The sequence below is a fragment of the Chiloscyllium plagiosum genome, unplaced genomic scaffold (genome assembly GCF_037043375.1).
Source record: "Chiloscyllium plagiosum isolate Xiang-an unplaced genomic scaffold, Cpla_swu_hap1 HiC_scaffold_3, whole genome shotgun sequence".
Classification (NCBI taxonomy): Eukaryota; Metazoa; Chordata; class Chondrichthyes; order Orectolobiformes; family Hemiscylliidae; genus Chiloscyllium; species Chiloscyllium plagiosum.
This window is the reverse complement of record NW_028270141.1, coordinates 158,670,401-158,684,916: the sequence shown is the minus strand read 5'-3', so window position 1 is coordinate 158,684,916 and position 14,516 is coordinate 158,670,401. Positions and strand designations below refer to the sequence as shown.

At 54.1% G+C, this 14,516-nt stretch overlaps 1 protein-coding gene across 1 annotated transcript in view; it reads right to left on the bottom strand.

Annotated features, from left to right (window-relative positions):
* The window catches only part of LOC122540190 (dynein axonemal heavy chain 6-like), a 1,075,999-nt gene that overhangs the window by 539,174 nt on the left and 522,309 nt on the right, over window positions 1-14,516 (bottom strand). Inside the window, exons 48-49 of the mRNA XM_087984706.1 lie at window positions 13,488-13,685; window positions 3,046-3,207 (exon numbers count right to left, since the gene is read on the bottom strand). Coding sequence (XP_087840832.1) covers window positions 3,046-3,207; window positions 13,488-13,685 — 360 coding nt within the window. The remainder of the gene's footprint in view (window positions 1-3,045; window positions 3,208-13,487; window positions 13,686-14,516) is intronic.

Here is a 14,516-nt window from a genome sequence, read left to right as displayed (position 1 = left end):
TACGGGGGTGTGGACCTGACCAGGTATTAACGGAGGGAACGGTCTTTGCGGAAGGCGGAAAGGGGTGGGGAGGGAAATATATCCCTGGTGGTGGGGTCTGTTTGGAGGTGGCGGAAATGTCGGCGGATGATGCGGTTGATGCAAAGGTTGGTAGGGTAGAAGGTGAGCACCAGGGCGTTCTGTCCTTGTTACAGTTGGAGGGGTGGGGTCCAAAGAGCTGTGGGATGTGGATGAGATGCTGGAGGGCATCATCGACCACGTGGGAGGGGAAATTGCAGTCTTAGAAGGAGGCCGTCATCTGGTGTGTTCTGTGGTGGAACTGGTCCTCCTGGAAGCAGATGCGGCAGAGGCAGAGGAATTGGGAAAACGGGCTGGCATTTTTACAGGAGCTAGGGTGGGAGGAGGCGTAGTCCAGAAGTCACATGACACCAGGTGATAGTCCAAGGCAGTTATCTGAAATCATGAGCTTTCAGAGCGCTGCTTCTTCAACAGCTTCAAGCAGCTCTACGCTCTGGTATTTCCTCCTTACATATCCTCTAATCTCCTTAAATCTCTCATCTTGTCATTTCAAATAAACCTGTTGGACTATCACCTGGTGCTGTGTGACTTCTGACTTTAAACGATTCAAAATGTGACTGAAATCATGGTGACAGTGGAAGCTTTTCCTGTATGTTACAGTGTCTTTCACAGTAAAGTACATGTACATATAAAACCATTCAATAAGTTAACCACTGGCCTAAGTTTGGTGCTTTCTGTCAATGCTGTTGTGTTTTAGACAAGCTGTTAAATTGAAGCCATGTCAGGAGGCCCTTCAATATCCCATCAATAACTGAATCAAGACACCAGCCAGCACTGAGCCTGTCACTGTCACCTCCAAACTCAGTCACCCAACTCCATTCCCATTGTCATGGTACACATTAGCATTCTCATTCCGCAACGTCCTGTTTTCCCATCAGATCCTGCCTATCTCCTCGAGAAACATGAGGCCTTTCCCAAGTCATGTTCACCCCTACCCTCCACCCCACTCAATCACTGCACTACACCAGTTCCTGGTCCAATAGTGCCTCCTTTTTCAAATTCACATCCATGTCCCCATCCTTCCTAATCTCGGTAATCTCCTTCAGTCCTCCCACTCTTAGATAGATCTGTAACCCTCCAATCTCTTTGAAACCACTGATTGAAATTACTCAACCATTGGTGCCTGTGCTTTTAAGCAGCTCTACACTCTGGTATTTGCACCTTAAATATCCTCTAATCTCATTTAGATTAGATTCCCTACAGTGTGGAAACAGGTCCTTCGGCCCAACTCGTCCACACTAAGACCCTCCGAAGAGTAACCCACCCATTTACCCCTGACTAATGCCCCCAACACTTTGGGCAATTTAGCATGGCCAATTCACCTGACCTGCACATCTGTGGATTGTGGGAGGAACGCGGAGCAAACCCACGCAGACACGGGGAGAATGTGCAAACAGTCGCCCGAGGCTGGAATCGAACCTGGGACCCTGGTGCTGTGAGGCAGCAGTGCTAACCACTGAGCCATCCCGTACAGCCCTAAGGAGATTAGAGCAGATTTAAGGAGATTAGAGGAAAAAGAATAGAGGAGATTTAATCTCCTTAAATCTAATCTAATCTTGTCTCCTCTTGCCTCCTTTAAGACAACATGAAAATCCATTTCTTTGATGTAATAAGGCAGTGTGCAGGACCCTGGGTATTTGGTTATCTTACAGACCCTTTATAAATACCATTTGTCCTGCTCCATGGGGTTTATCTGTCTCTATTCTGTTCACATTAATTACTCTGTCTTCTCCCATGGTTTCTAATGGATTTGCTGATTTTTATGCTCTCTGGGAACAGTCCACCCAAGGGTGCACTGTTTTTTCTATGTCAACCCTGTAAAATGCTCTCATGTGTTTGTCAGTTCCATGTCTTCACAATAAATGCCAGCTGTACAGTGCAGATGCCAGAGCTGTGGAGGTGTACAGAACACGGTCTGGGAGCAGGGTGTTGACTGCAGAGTACTGCTTGAGCAAAATTAGGGCGCATGGTATTGGGGGCAAAGTACTGACTTGGATTGAAAATTGGTTGGCTGATAGGAAACAAAGAGTAGTGATAAACGGCTCCATTTCGGAATGGCAGGCAGTGACCAGTGGGGTATCGCAGCTTTTTACAATATATATTAATGATATAGAAGATGGTATTAGTAATAACATCAGCAAATTTGCTGATGATACTAAGCTGGGTGAAATGTGAGGAGGATGTTAGGAGATTACAGGGTGACCTGGACAGGTTAGGTGAGTGGTCAGATGCATGGCAGATGCAGTTTAATGTGGATAAATGTATGGTTATCCACTTTGGTGGCAAGAACAGGAAGGCAGATTACTACCTAAATGGAATCAATTTATGTAAAGGGACAGTACAGAGAGATCTGGGTGTTCTTGTACACCAGTCAATGAAGGTAAGCATGCAGGTACAGGAGGTAGTGAAGAAGGCTAATAGCATGCTAGCCTTGCTAACAAGAGGGATTGAGTATAGAAGCAAAGAGGTTCTTCTGCAGCTGTACAGGGCCCTGGTGAGACCACACCTGGAGTACTGTGTGCAGTTCTGGTCTCCAAATTTGAGGAAAGACATTCTGGCTATTGAGGGAGTGCAGCGTAGGTTCACGAGGTCAATTCCTGGAATGGCGGTATACCTTACACTGAAAGACTGGAGCGACTGGGCTTGTATACCCTTGAGTTTAGAAGACTGAGAGGGGATCTGATTGAGACATATAAGATTATTAAAGGATTGGACACTCTGGCAGCAGGAAACATGTTTCCGCTGATGGGTGAGTGGCCAGTCTCTGGATTCATTTAAGAAAGAGTTGGATAGAGCTCTCAAGGATTGTGGAATCAAGGGTTATGGAGGTAAGGCAGGAACAGGATACTGATTAAGGATGATCAGCCATGATCATATTGAATGGTGGTGCAGGCTCGAAGGGCAGAATGGCCTACTCCTGCACCTATTGTCTATTGTCTATTGAGGCCTGAGGTGTGAGGGCCCCACCTGCAGGAAGAACTGGTACAGGGCGGCCCTGTTGTCAGGCAGATTGCCTTCACTCTTCTGGCTCTTCAGTTCCACAATGATGTTGTCCAACTCTTCGTTGTCAAACAGGCCTGGTACTTGGCCTGAATGTACAAGGCAGTTCAAATCTTCCAAAAATGTCTCCTATACAAGACAGAGAAAGGAATTAATCGGATTAACTGGGTTCTCCTTGGACATGTTTCCTCTAATGGGTCTGAGAGAGTTACCCTTCTTCATACTGTACCCTTATCCATTGATCAGGGATACATTAAACCCACACCTGAACACTCCCCACACCCGGATACTCCCACTGACTGCAGAATATCACCTCTCTATCACCTCGGAAGATGAAAAGTTAAAGATTGAAAGGAGACTCGAATATATCTGTCGCAGGTTTAGGGTGAGAGGGGAAAGATTTAAAAGAGACCTAAGGGGCAACATTTTCACGCAGAGGGTGGTACGTGTATGGAATGAGCTGCCAGAGGATGTGGTGAGGGCTGGTACAATTGCAACATTTAAAAGGCATTTGGATGGGTATATGAATAGGAAGGGTTTGGAGTGATATGGGCCGGGTGCTGTCAGGTGGGACTAGATTGGGTTGGGATATCTGGTCAGTATCGACAGGTTGGACCGAAGGGTCTGTTTCCGTGCTGTACATCTCTATGACTCTATGACTGGCTCCGTGCTCAGTGGGATGGGGAGGGGATGGATTGCTCTCTGGCTCAGTGGAAACATTCCCAGCTCTCAGGCAGAAAGGTGAGGAGTGTAATCCCATTCAGAGAGCTGCCAGGAGGGGGGGGGGGGGGCAGGGATCTCAGTACCTGCTCTGCGGGGGGGGGAGATGGACTACACTCTGAGGAACTGGCTATCATGGTCAGTCCCTCCCCTATTACCAACACCATGTCAAAGGGACTTAGACAATTCCAGCGGTGAGGGAGACATCAGGACCCTCGATCAAAATGGACCCATCTCCTGCTCTCCCTGAGGCCTCGGGATGCCTCGGCAGTGACCTAGCTCAGGGAGACAGGACTCAGGTTCACATCCCACACCAGAAGGTGCCACCGCCCAGGATTCACCATGTGGTCTGCATCACCTCGGGATCCTTCCACAGCTTGCTCACTCATCTCACTCCTCACTCACTCCACACTCACTCACTCACTCCTCACTCCTCACTCACTCCTCACTCACTCCTCACTCACTCACTCCTCACTCACTCCACACTCACTCACTCCTCACTCACTCACTCCTCACTCACTCACTCCTCACTCACTCCTCACTCCTCACTCACTCCTCACTCACTACACACTCACTCACTCACTCCTCACTCACTCCACACTCACTCCACACTCACTCCACACTCACTCACTCCTCACTCACTCCACACTCACTCACTCACTCCTCACTCACTCCTCACTCACTCCACACTCACTCCTCACTCCTCACTCACTCACTCCTCACTCACTCCACACTCACTCACTCACTCCTCGCTCACTCCTCACTCACTCCTCACTCACTCCTCACTCACTCACTCCACACTCACTCACTCCTCACTCACTCCACACTCACTCACTCACTCCTCACTCCTCACTCACTCCTCACTCACTCCTCACTCACTCACTCCTCACTAACTCACTCCTCACTCACTCACTTCTCACTCCTCACTCACTACACACTCACTCACTCACTCCTCACTCACTCCTCACTCACTCACTCACTCCACACTCACTCCACACTCACTCACTCACTCCTCACTCCTCACTCACTCCTCACTCACTCCTCACTCACTCACTCACTCCTCACTCCTCACTCACTCACTCCTCACTCACTCACTCCTCACTCACTCCTCACTCACTCACTCCTCACTCACTCACTCCTCACTCACTCACTCCACACTCACTCCTCACTCACTCACTCCTCACTCACTCACTCCTCACTCACTCCTCACTCACTCACTCCTCACTCACTCACTCCCCACTCACTCCTCACTCACTCACTCCACACTCACTCACTCCACACTCACTCACTCCTCACTCACTCCTCACTCACTCCCCACTCACTCCTCACTCACTCACTCCACACTCACTCACTCCACACTCACTCACTCCTCACTCACTCTTCACTCACTCCTCACTCACTCCTCACTCACTCACTCACTCCTCACTCAACTCACTCCTCACTCACTCCTCACTCACTCACTCCTCACTCACTCACTCCTCACTCACACACTCCTCACTCAACTCACTCCTCACTCAACTCACTCCTCACTCATTACTCACTCCACACTCACTCACTCACTCCTCACTCCTCACTCACTCCACACTCACTCACTCCTCACTCACTCACTCCTCACTCACTCCTCACTCACTCACTCCTCACTCACACACTCCTCACTCACTCCTCACTCACTCACTCCTCACTCACACACTCCTCACTCAACTCACTCCTCACTCATTACTCACTCCACACTCACTCACTCACTCCTCACTCCTCACTCACTCCACACTCACTCACTCCTCACTCATTCAATCCTCACTCACTCCTCACTCACTCACTCTTTACTCACTCCTCACTCACTCACTCCCCACTCACTCCGCATTCACTCCTCACTCACTCCTCACTCACTCACTAACTCCTCACTCACTCACTCCCCACTCACTCCGCACTCACTCCTCCCTCACTCACTTACTCCTCACTCACTCCTCACTCACTCCTCACTCACTCCTCACTCACTCCTCACTCACTCACTCCCCACTCACTCCGCACTCACTCCTCCCTCACTTACTCCTCACTCACTCCTCACTCACTCCTCACTCGCTCCGCATTTACTCCTCACTCACTCACTCCTCACTCACTCCTCACTCACTCCTCACTCACTAACTCCTCACTCACTCACTCCCCACTCACTCCGCACTCATTCATCACTCACTCCTCACTCACTCCTCACTCACTCACTCCTCACTCACACACTCCCCACTCACTCCTCACTCACTCCTCACTCACTCACTCCCCACTCACTCCGCACTCATTCATCACTCACTCCTCACTCACGCCTCACTCACTCACTCCTCACTCACTCACTCCCTCCTCCCTTTCAGACTCTCACTAACTCCCTCCTCCCCTTCAGAGTCACACTCTCTCCCTCCTCCCCCTCAGACACTCACTCTCTCCCTCCTCCCCTCAGACTCTCACTCTCTCCCTCCTCCCCTCACACTCTCACATAATCTTTCTCCTCCCCCCAGACTCTCTCACTCTCTCCCGGCTCCCCCTCAGACTCTCTCACTAACTCACTCCCCACTCACTCCTCACTCACTCATTCCTCACTCACTCCTCACTCACTCACTCCCCACTCTCATTCCTCACTCACTCCTCGCTCACTTACTCCTCACTCACTCATTCCTCACTCACTCCTCTCCCTCCTCACTCACTCACTCCTCACTCATTCAATCCTCACTCACTCCTCACTCACTCACTCCTCACTCACTCACTCCTCACTCATTCAATCCTCACTCACTCCTCACTCATTCACTCCTCACTCACTCCTCACTCCGCTTTCACTCCTCACTCACTCCTCACTCACTCACTCCCCACTCACTCCGCACTCACTCCTCCCTCACTCACTTCTCACTCACTCCTCACTCACTCCGCATTCACTCCTCACTCACTCACTAACTCCTCACTCACTCACTCCCCACTCACTCCGCACTCACTCCTCACTCACTCCGCATTCACTCCTCACTCACTCCTCACTCACTCCTCACACTCCTCACTCACGCATTCCTCACTTATTAACTCCTCACTCACTCACTCCCCACTCACTCCGCACTCACTCCTCACTCACTCACTCCTCACTCACTCCTCACTCACACTCCTCACTCACTCACTCCTCACTCACTCGCTCCCTCCTCCCCTTCAGACTCTCACTAACTCCCTCCTCCCCTTCAGAGTCACACTCTCTCCCTCCTCCCCCTCAGACACACTCTCTCCCTCCTCCCCTCAGACACTCACTCTCTTCCTCCTCCCCTCACACTCTCACATAATCTTTCTCCTCCCCCAGACACTCACTCTCTCTCGACTCTCTCCTCACTCCTCTCAGACTCTCTCACTCATTCACTCCCCACTCACTCCTCACTCACTCACTCTCACACACTCACTCCTCACTCACTCACTCCTCACTCATTCACTACTCACTCACTCCTTGCTCACTTACTCCTCACTCACTCACTCCTCACTCACTCCCCATTCACTCACTCCTCACTCACTCGTCACTCACTCCTCACTTCTCATTCACTCCTTGCTCACTTACTCCTCACTCACTACTCACTCACTCCTCACTCACTCACTCCACACTCACTCACTCCTCACTCACTCCTCCCCCTCAGACTCTTTCACTCTCTCCCTCCTCCCCCTCAGATACTCACACTCTCCCTCCTCCCCTCACACTCTCACTCTCTCCCTCCTCCCCTCACACTCTCACACTCTCCCCCACACCCTCAGACACTCACTCTCTCCCTCCTCCCCCTCAAACTCTCTCACTCTCCCTCCTCCCCTGAGACACTCACACTCACCCTCCTCCCCCTCAGACACTCACTCACTCCTCCCCTCACACTCTCACTCTCTCCCTCCTCCCCCTCAGACTCTCTCACTCTCTCCCTCCTCACCATCAGACACTCACTCTCTCCGTCCTTCCCCTCAGACTCTCTCTCTCCTCCCCCTCAGACTCTCACTCTTTTCCTCCTCCCCTTCCGACTCTCACTCGATCCCTCCTCCCCCTCACTAACTCTCTCTCTCCTCCCCTCAGACTCTCACGCTCTCCCTCCTTCTCCTCAGACATTCACTCTCTCCCTCCTCCCCCTCAGACTCTATCACTCTCTATCCCTCCTCCCCCTCATACACTCACTCTCTCTCTCTCCTCCCCCTCAGACTCTCACTCTCTCCCTCCTCCCCTTCCGACTCTCACTCTATCCCTCCTCCCCCTCAATAACTCTCTCCCTCCTCCCCCTCAGACTCTCACTCTCTCCTTCCTCCCCCTCAGACACTCACTCTCTCCCTCTTCCCCCTCAGACTCTCTCACTCTCTCCCTCTCCCCCTCACTCACTCCCTCCTTCCCCTCACACTCTCTCATTCTCTCTCCTCCCCCTCATACTCTCACTCTCTCCCTCCTCCCCTTCCGACTCTCACTCTATCCCTCCTTCCCCTCACACTCTCTCACTATCTCCCTTCTCCCCCTCAGACACTCACTCTTTCCCTCCTCCCCCTCAGACACTCACTCTCTCACTCCTCCCTCTCAGACACTCACTCTCTCACTCCTCCCTCTCAGACACTCACTCTCTCCCTCCTCCCCCTCAGACTCTAACGCTCTCCCTCCTCCCCCTCACTACCTCTCTCTCTCCTCCCCTCAGACTCTCACGCTCTCCCTCCTTCTCCTCAGACATTCACTCTCTCCCTCCTCCCCCTCAGACTCTATCACTCTCTCTCTCCTCCCCCTCAGACACTCACACTCTCCCCCCACACCCTCACACTCTCACTCTCTCACTCCTCCCCCTCAGACCCTCACTGTCTCCCTCCTCCCCCTCACACTCACTCTCCCTCCTCCCCCTCATACACTCACTCTCTCTCTCTCCTCCCCCTCAGACTCTCACTCTCTCCCTCCTCCCCTTTCGACTCTCACTCTATCCCTCCTCCCCCTCACTAAATCTCTCCCTCCTCCCCCTCAGACTCTCACTCTCCTCCCCCTTAGACACTCACTCTCTCCCTCCTCCCCCTCAGACACTCACTCTCTCCCTCCTTCCCCTCAAACTCTCACACTCTCCATCCTCCCCCTCACACTCTCTCACTATCTCCCTCCTCCCCCTCAGACACTCACTCTTTCCCTCCTCCCCCTCACACTCTCACTCTCTCCCACCTCCCCCTCAGACACTCACTCTCTCACTCCTCCCTCTCAGACACTCACTCTCTCACTCCTCCCCCTCAGACTCACTTACTCTCTTCCTCCTCCCTCTCAGACACTCACTCTCTCACTCCTCCCCCTCAGACCCTCACTCTCTCCCTCCTCCCCCTCAGACCCTGACTCTCGCCCTCCTCCCCCTCACACTCACACTCTCTCTCCCTCCTCCCCCTCATACACTCACTCTCTCTCTCCTCCCCCTCAGACTCTCACTCTCTCCCTCCTCCCCTTCCGACTCTCACTCTATCCCTCCTCCCCCTCAATAACTCTCTCCCTCCTCCCCTCAGACTCTCACTCTTTCCCTCCTCCCCCTCACACTCTCTCATTCTCTCTCCTCCCCCTCATACTCTCACTCTCTCCCTCCTCCCCTTCCGACTCTCACTCTATCCCTCCTCCCCCTCACACTCTCTCACTATCTCCCTTCTCCCCCTCAGACACTCACTCTTCCCCTCCTCCCCCTCAGACACTCACTCTCTCACTCCTCCCTCTCAGACACTCACTCTTTCCCTCCTCCCCCTCAGACACTCACTCTTTCCCTCCTCCCCCTCACACTCTCACTCTCTCCCTCCTCCCCCTCAGACACTCACTCTTTCCCTCCTCCCCCTCACACTCTCACTCTCTCCCACCTCCCCCTCAGACACTCACTCTCTCACTCCTCCCTCTCAGACACTCACTCTCTCACTCCTCCCCCTCAGACTCACTTACTCTCTTCCTCCTCCCTCTCAGACACTCACTCTCTCACTCCTCCCCCTCAGACCCTCACTCTCTCCCTCCTCCCCCTCAGACCCTGACTCTCGCCCTCCTCCCCCTCACACTCACACTCTCTCTCCCTCCTCCCCCTCATACACTCACTCTCTCTCTCCTCCCCCTCAGACTCTCACTCTCTCCCTCCTCCCCTTCCGACTCTCACTCTATCCCTCCTCCCCCTCAATAACTCTCTCCCTCCTCCCCTCAGACTCTCACTCTTTCCCTCCTCCCCCTCACACTCTCTCATTCTCTCTCCTCCCCCTCATACTCTCACTCTCTCCCTCCTCCCCTTCCGACTCTCACTCTATCCCTCCTCCCCCTCACACTCTCTCACTATCTCCCTTCTCCCCCTCAGACACTCACTCTTTCCCTCCTCCCCCTCAGACACTCACTCTCTCACTCCTCCCTCTCAGACACTCACTCTCTCACTCCTCCCTCTCAGACACTCACTCTTTCCCTCCTCCCCCTCAGACACTCACTCTCTCCCTCCTCCCCCTCAAGACTCACTCTCTTCCTCCTCCCTCTCAGGCACTCACTCTCTCCCTCATCCCCCTCAGACTCTCTCCCTCTCTCCCTCCTCCCACTCACTCACCCTCTCCCTCTTCCCCCTCAGATTCTCACTCTCTCCCTCCTCCTCCTCACACTCACTCTCTCTCCCTCCTCCCCCTCACTCACTCGCTCCCTCCTCCCCCTCACACTCACTCTCTATCCCTCCTCCCCCTCAGAGGGTCACCCTCTCCCTCTTTCCCCTCAGACTCTCTCACTCTCTCCCTCCTCCCCCTCACTCCCTCCTTCCCCTCACACTCTCTCATTCTCTCTCCTCCCCCTCAGACTCTCATTCTCTCTCCTCCCGCTCAGACTCTCACTCTCTCCCTCCTCCCCCTCAGACTCTCTCACTCTCTCCCTCCTCCCCCTCAGACTCTCTCACTCTCTCCCTCCTCCCCCTCAGACTCTCTCACTCTCTCCCTCCACCCCCTCAGACTCTCTCACTCTCTCCCTCCTCCCCCTCATTCTCTCCCTCCTCCCCCTCAGACTCTCACACACTCTTTTTCCTTCCCCTCAGACACTCACTCTCTTCCTCCACCCCCTCAGACACTCACTCTCTCCCACCTACCCCTCACCCTCTCACTCTCTTCCTCCTCCCCCTCAGACTCTCACTCTCTCCCTCCTCCCCCTCAGACTCTCACATACTCTTTTTCCTTCCCCTCAGACACTCACTCTCTCCCGTCTACCCCTCACCCTCTCACTCTCTTCCTCCTCCCCCTCAGACACTCACACCCTCCCTCCTCACCCCACACTCTCAGTGTTTCCCTCCTCCCTCTCAGACTCTCACTCTCTCCCTCCTTCTCCTCAGACTCTCACACACTCACTTTCCCTCAGACTCGAACTCTCTGCCTCCTCCCTCAGATAGGTACTTACGAGGGTGTGCGGGGTGCTATGAGGGCGAGCTGTCTAGGTGGATGGGTAGAGATGTGCAGCCACCACTGTCTCTGCCCCGGGGGCTGTTTGGAAACTGCCCAGCCCAGCTGCAGTCTGAACCTGGAGCACCCCCTGAACGTGGCAGGGCTGCAGAATGCAAGCTGCAAGGCAAGAATGCCCAGATCCAGAGAGGGCTCTGCTGCTGAGGACAGCCACTGAGTGAAAGAAACCCAGCCAACCTTCTGTCAGTAACAATCCAACAACCAGATATCAGGGTACGGACTCACAATTCATCATCAAGAGAGTGCCGCACTGTCCGAGGGTCAGTGCTGAGGGAGTGCCGCACTGTCCGAGGGTCAGTGCTGAGGGAGTGCCGCACTGTCAGAGGGTCAGTGCTGAGGGAGTGCCGCACTGTCCGAGGGTCAGTGCTGAGGGAGTGCCGCACTGTCAGAGGGTCAGTACTGAGGGAGTGCCGCACTGTCAGAGGGTCAGTGCTGAGGGAGTGCCGCAGTCGGAGGGTCAGTACTGAGGGAGTGCCACACTGTCAGAGGGCCAATACTGAGGGAGTGCCGCACTGTCAGAGGGTCAGTGCTGAGGGAGTGCCGCACTGTCAGAGGGTCAGTACTGAGGGAGTGCCGCACTGTCAGAGGGTCAGTGCTGAGGGAGTGCCGCACTGTGAGAGGGTCAGTGCTGAGGGAGTGCCGCACTGTGCGAGGGTCAGTACTGAGGGAGTGCCGCACTGTCAGAGGGTCAGTGCTGAGGGAGTGCCGCACTGTGAGAGGGTCAGTGCTGAGGGAGTGCCGCACTGTGCGAGGGTCAGTGCTGAGGGAGTGCCGCACTGTCAGAGGGTCAGTGCTGAGGGAGTGCCGCACTGTGCGAGGGTCAGTGCTGAGGGAGTGCCGCACTGTGCGAGGGTCAGTGCTGAGGGAGTGCCGCACTGTGCGAGGGTCAGTGCTGAGGGAGTGCCGCACTGTGCGAGGGTCAGTACTGAGGGAGTGCCGCACTGTGCGAGGGTCAGTGCTGAGGGAGTGCCGCACTGTGCGAGGGTCAGTACTGAGGGAGTGCTGCACTGTGCGAGGGTCAGTACTGAGGGAGTGCCGCACTGTCAGGGGGTCAGTGCTGAGGGAGTGCCGCACTGTGCGAGGGTCAGTACTGAGGGAGTGCTGCACTGTGCGAGGGTCAGTACTGAGGGAGTGCCGCACTGTCAGGGGGTCAGTGCTGAGGGAGTGCCGCACTGTGCGAGGGTCAGTACTGAGGGAGTGCTGCACTGTCAGAGGGTCAGTGCTGAGGGAGTGCCGCACTGTCAGGGGGTCAGTACTGAGGGAGTGCCGCACTGTGCGAGGGTCAGTGCTGAGGGAGTGCCGCACTGTCAGAGGGTCAGTGCTGAGGGAGTGCTGCACTGTGCGAGGGTCAGTGCTGAGGGAGTGCTGCACTGTGCGAGGGTCAGTGCTGAGGGAGTGCCGCACTGTCAGGGGGTCAGTACTGAGGGAGTGCCGCACTGTCAGAGGGTCAGTACTGAGGGAGTGCCGCACTGTTAGAGGGTCAGTACTGAGGGAGAGCCGCACTGTTAGAGGGTCAGTACTGAGGGAGTGCCGCACTGTCAGAGGGTCATTACAGAGGGAGTGCCGCACTGTCAGAGGGTCAGTGCTGAAGGAGCGACGCACAGTCAGAGGGTCAGTGCTGAGGGAGTGCCGCACTGTCAGAGGGTCAGTGCTGAGGGAGTGCCGCACTGTGCGAGGGTCAGTACTGAGGGAGTGCCGCACTGTGCGAGGGTCAGTACTGAGGGAGTGCCGCACTGTGCGAGGGTCAGTACTGAGGGAGTGCCGCACTGTGCGAGGGTCAGTACTGAGGGAGTGCCGCACTGTGCTAGGGTCAGTACTGAGGGAGTGCCGCACTGTGCGAGGGTCAGTACTGAGGGAGTGCCGCACTGTGCGAGGGTCAGTACTGAGGGAGTTCTCTATGTAAGGTCAGCACTGGGTGAAGTTTGCAGAGGTGGCATTGTTTGGATGGAATCGTAAATTGAGGCGCTGTCTGTCTGTTCAGGTCAATGTATGAGGAGCCCTGATCTTTCTGTAATCTCGAACTGGGCCTTTCTCTCCTCCCTCTCGGCCTATGCACTCTCGCTCTCTCTCTCTCTCCCTCTCTCTCTCTCTCTCTCTCTCTCTCTCAGCCTGTGCACTATCTCTCTTTCTCTCTCTCGCTCCCTCAGTGGGGGTCGGTATTTGTTTGACTCCAGCAGCCATTGCAGGAGTGCAGTGGCTGGAGTGTGATTCAGGAGATCCAAACCCTGTCCCTGTTGCTGTTTCCTCTGCACCTTGATGAGATCCTCGTCCGTCAGCAGCAGGACGGTCTTCACACTGTTGACACCCGTCTGTTTGAAGAATTTCTTCAGTTCCTCCTGGAAGTCGCTGTGGTTGTAGTTCTGTTGGATGGAAAGCACGGCGAGCTCACAGTCCGCAACGTAGCACGCCAGGCTGGAGTTGGTTAACTTGCCCGTACTGTCCACTCCCACCTGGGTGAAAAACAACAGCATGGGAACAATGTTAGGCTTGGTACTGAACACACCTCAGACAAGGCATTATACAATCAAACTCTGCAGGCACTGGAAATGAAAACTTCACAACAAAACCAAACTGTTGGAAATATTGAGCCCCAAAGGCAGCACTTGTGGGGGACAAAGAGAGAGAGGGGGAAAGTTGCATTTCACAGGGTAAAATACGTTTCCTCCAAGGATCTCCCAGAAATTTCTTGGGGGTTTCAATGAGATTTGTGGCCAGTAATTCCGCATTTTCACTGACTCCATGACCAGGTGAGAAATTGTCAGGAGACAAAGTAATCAAAGAATTGCCGTTCAAGGAAACCTGAAACAAAAAGACAACTTGCTGGAGAACATCAGCACGCGGTACAGTGCTGCTGCATTTGTGCTGACATACAGAGGGGGTTCAGCACGCAGTACAGTGCTGCTGCATTTGTGCTGACATACAGAGGGGGTTCAGCACGCGGTACAGTGCTGCTGCATTTGTGCTGACATACAGAGGGTGTTCAGTACACTGTACAGTGCTGCTGCATTTGTGCTGACATACAGAGGGGGTTCAGCACGCTGTACAGTGCTGCTGCATTTGTGCTGACATACAGAGGGGGTTCAGTACACTGTACAGTGCTGCTGCATTTGTGCTGACATACAGAGGGTGTTCAGTACACTGTACAGTGCTGCTGCATTTGTGCTGACATGCAGAGGGTGTTCAGTACACTGTACAGTGCTGCTGCATTTGTGCTGACATACAGAGGGGGTTCAGTACACTGTACAGTGCTGCTGCATTTGTGCTGACATACAGAGGGTGTT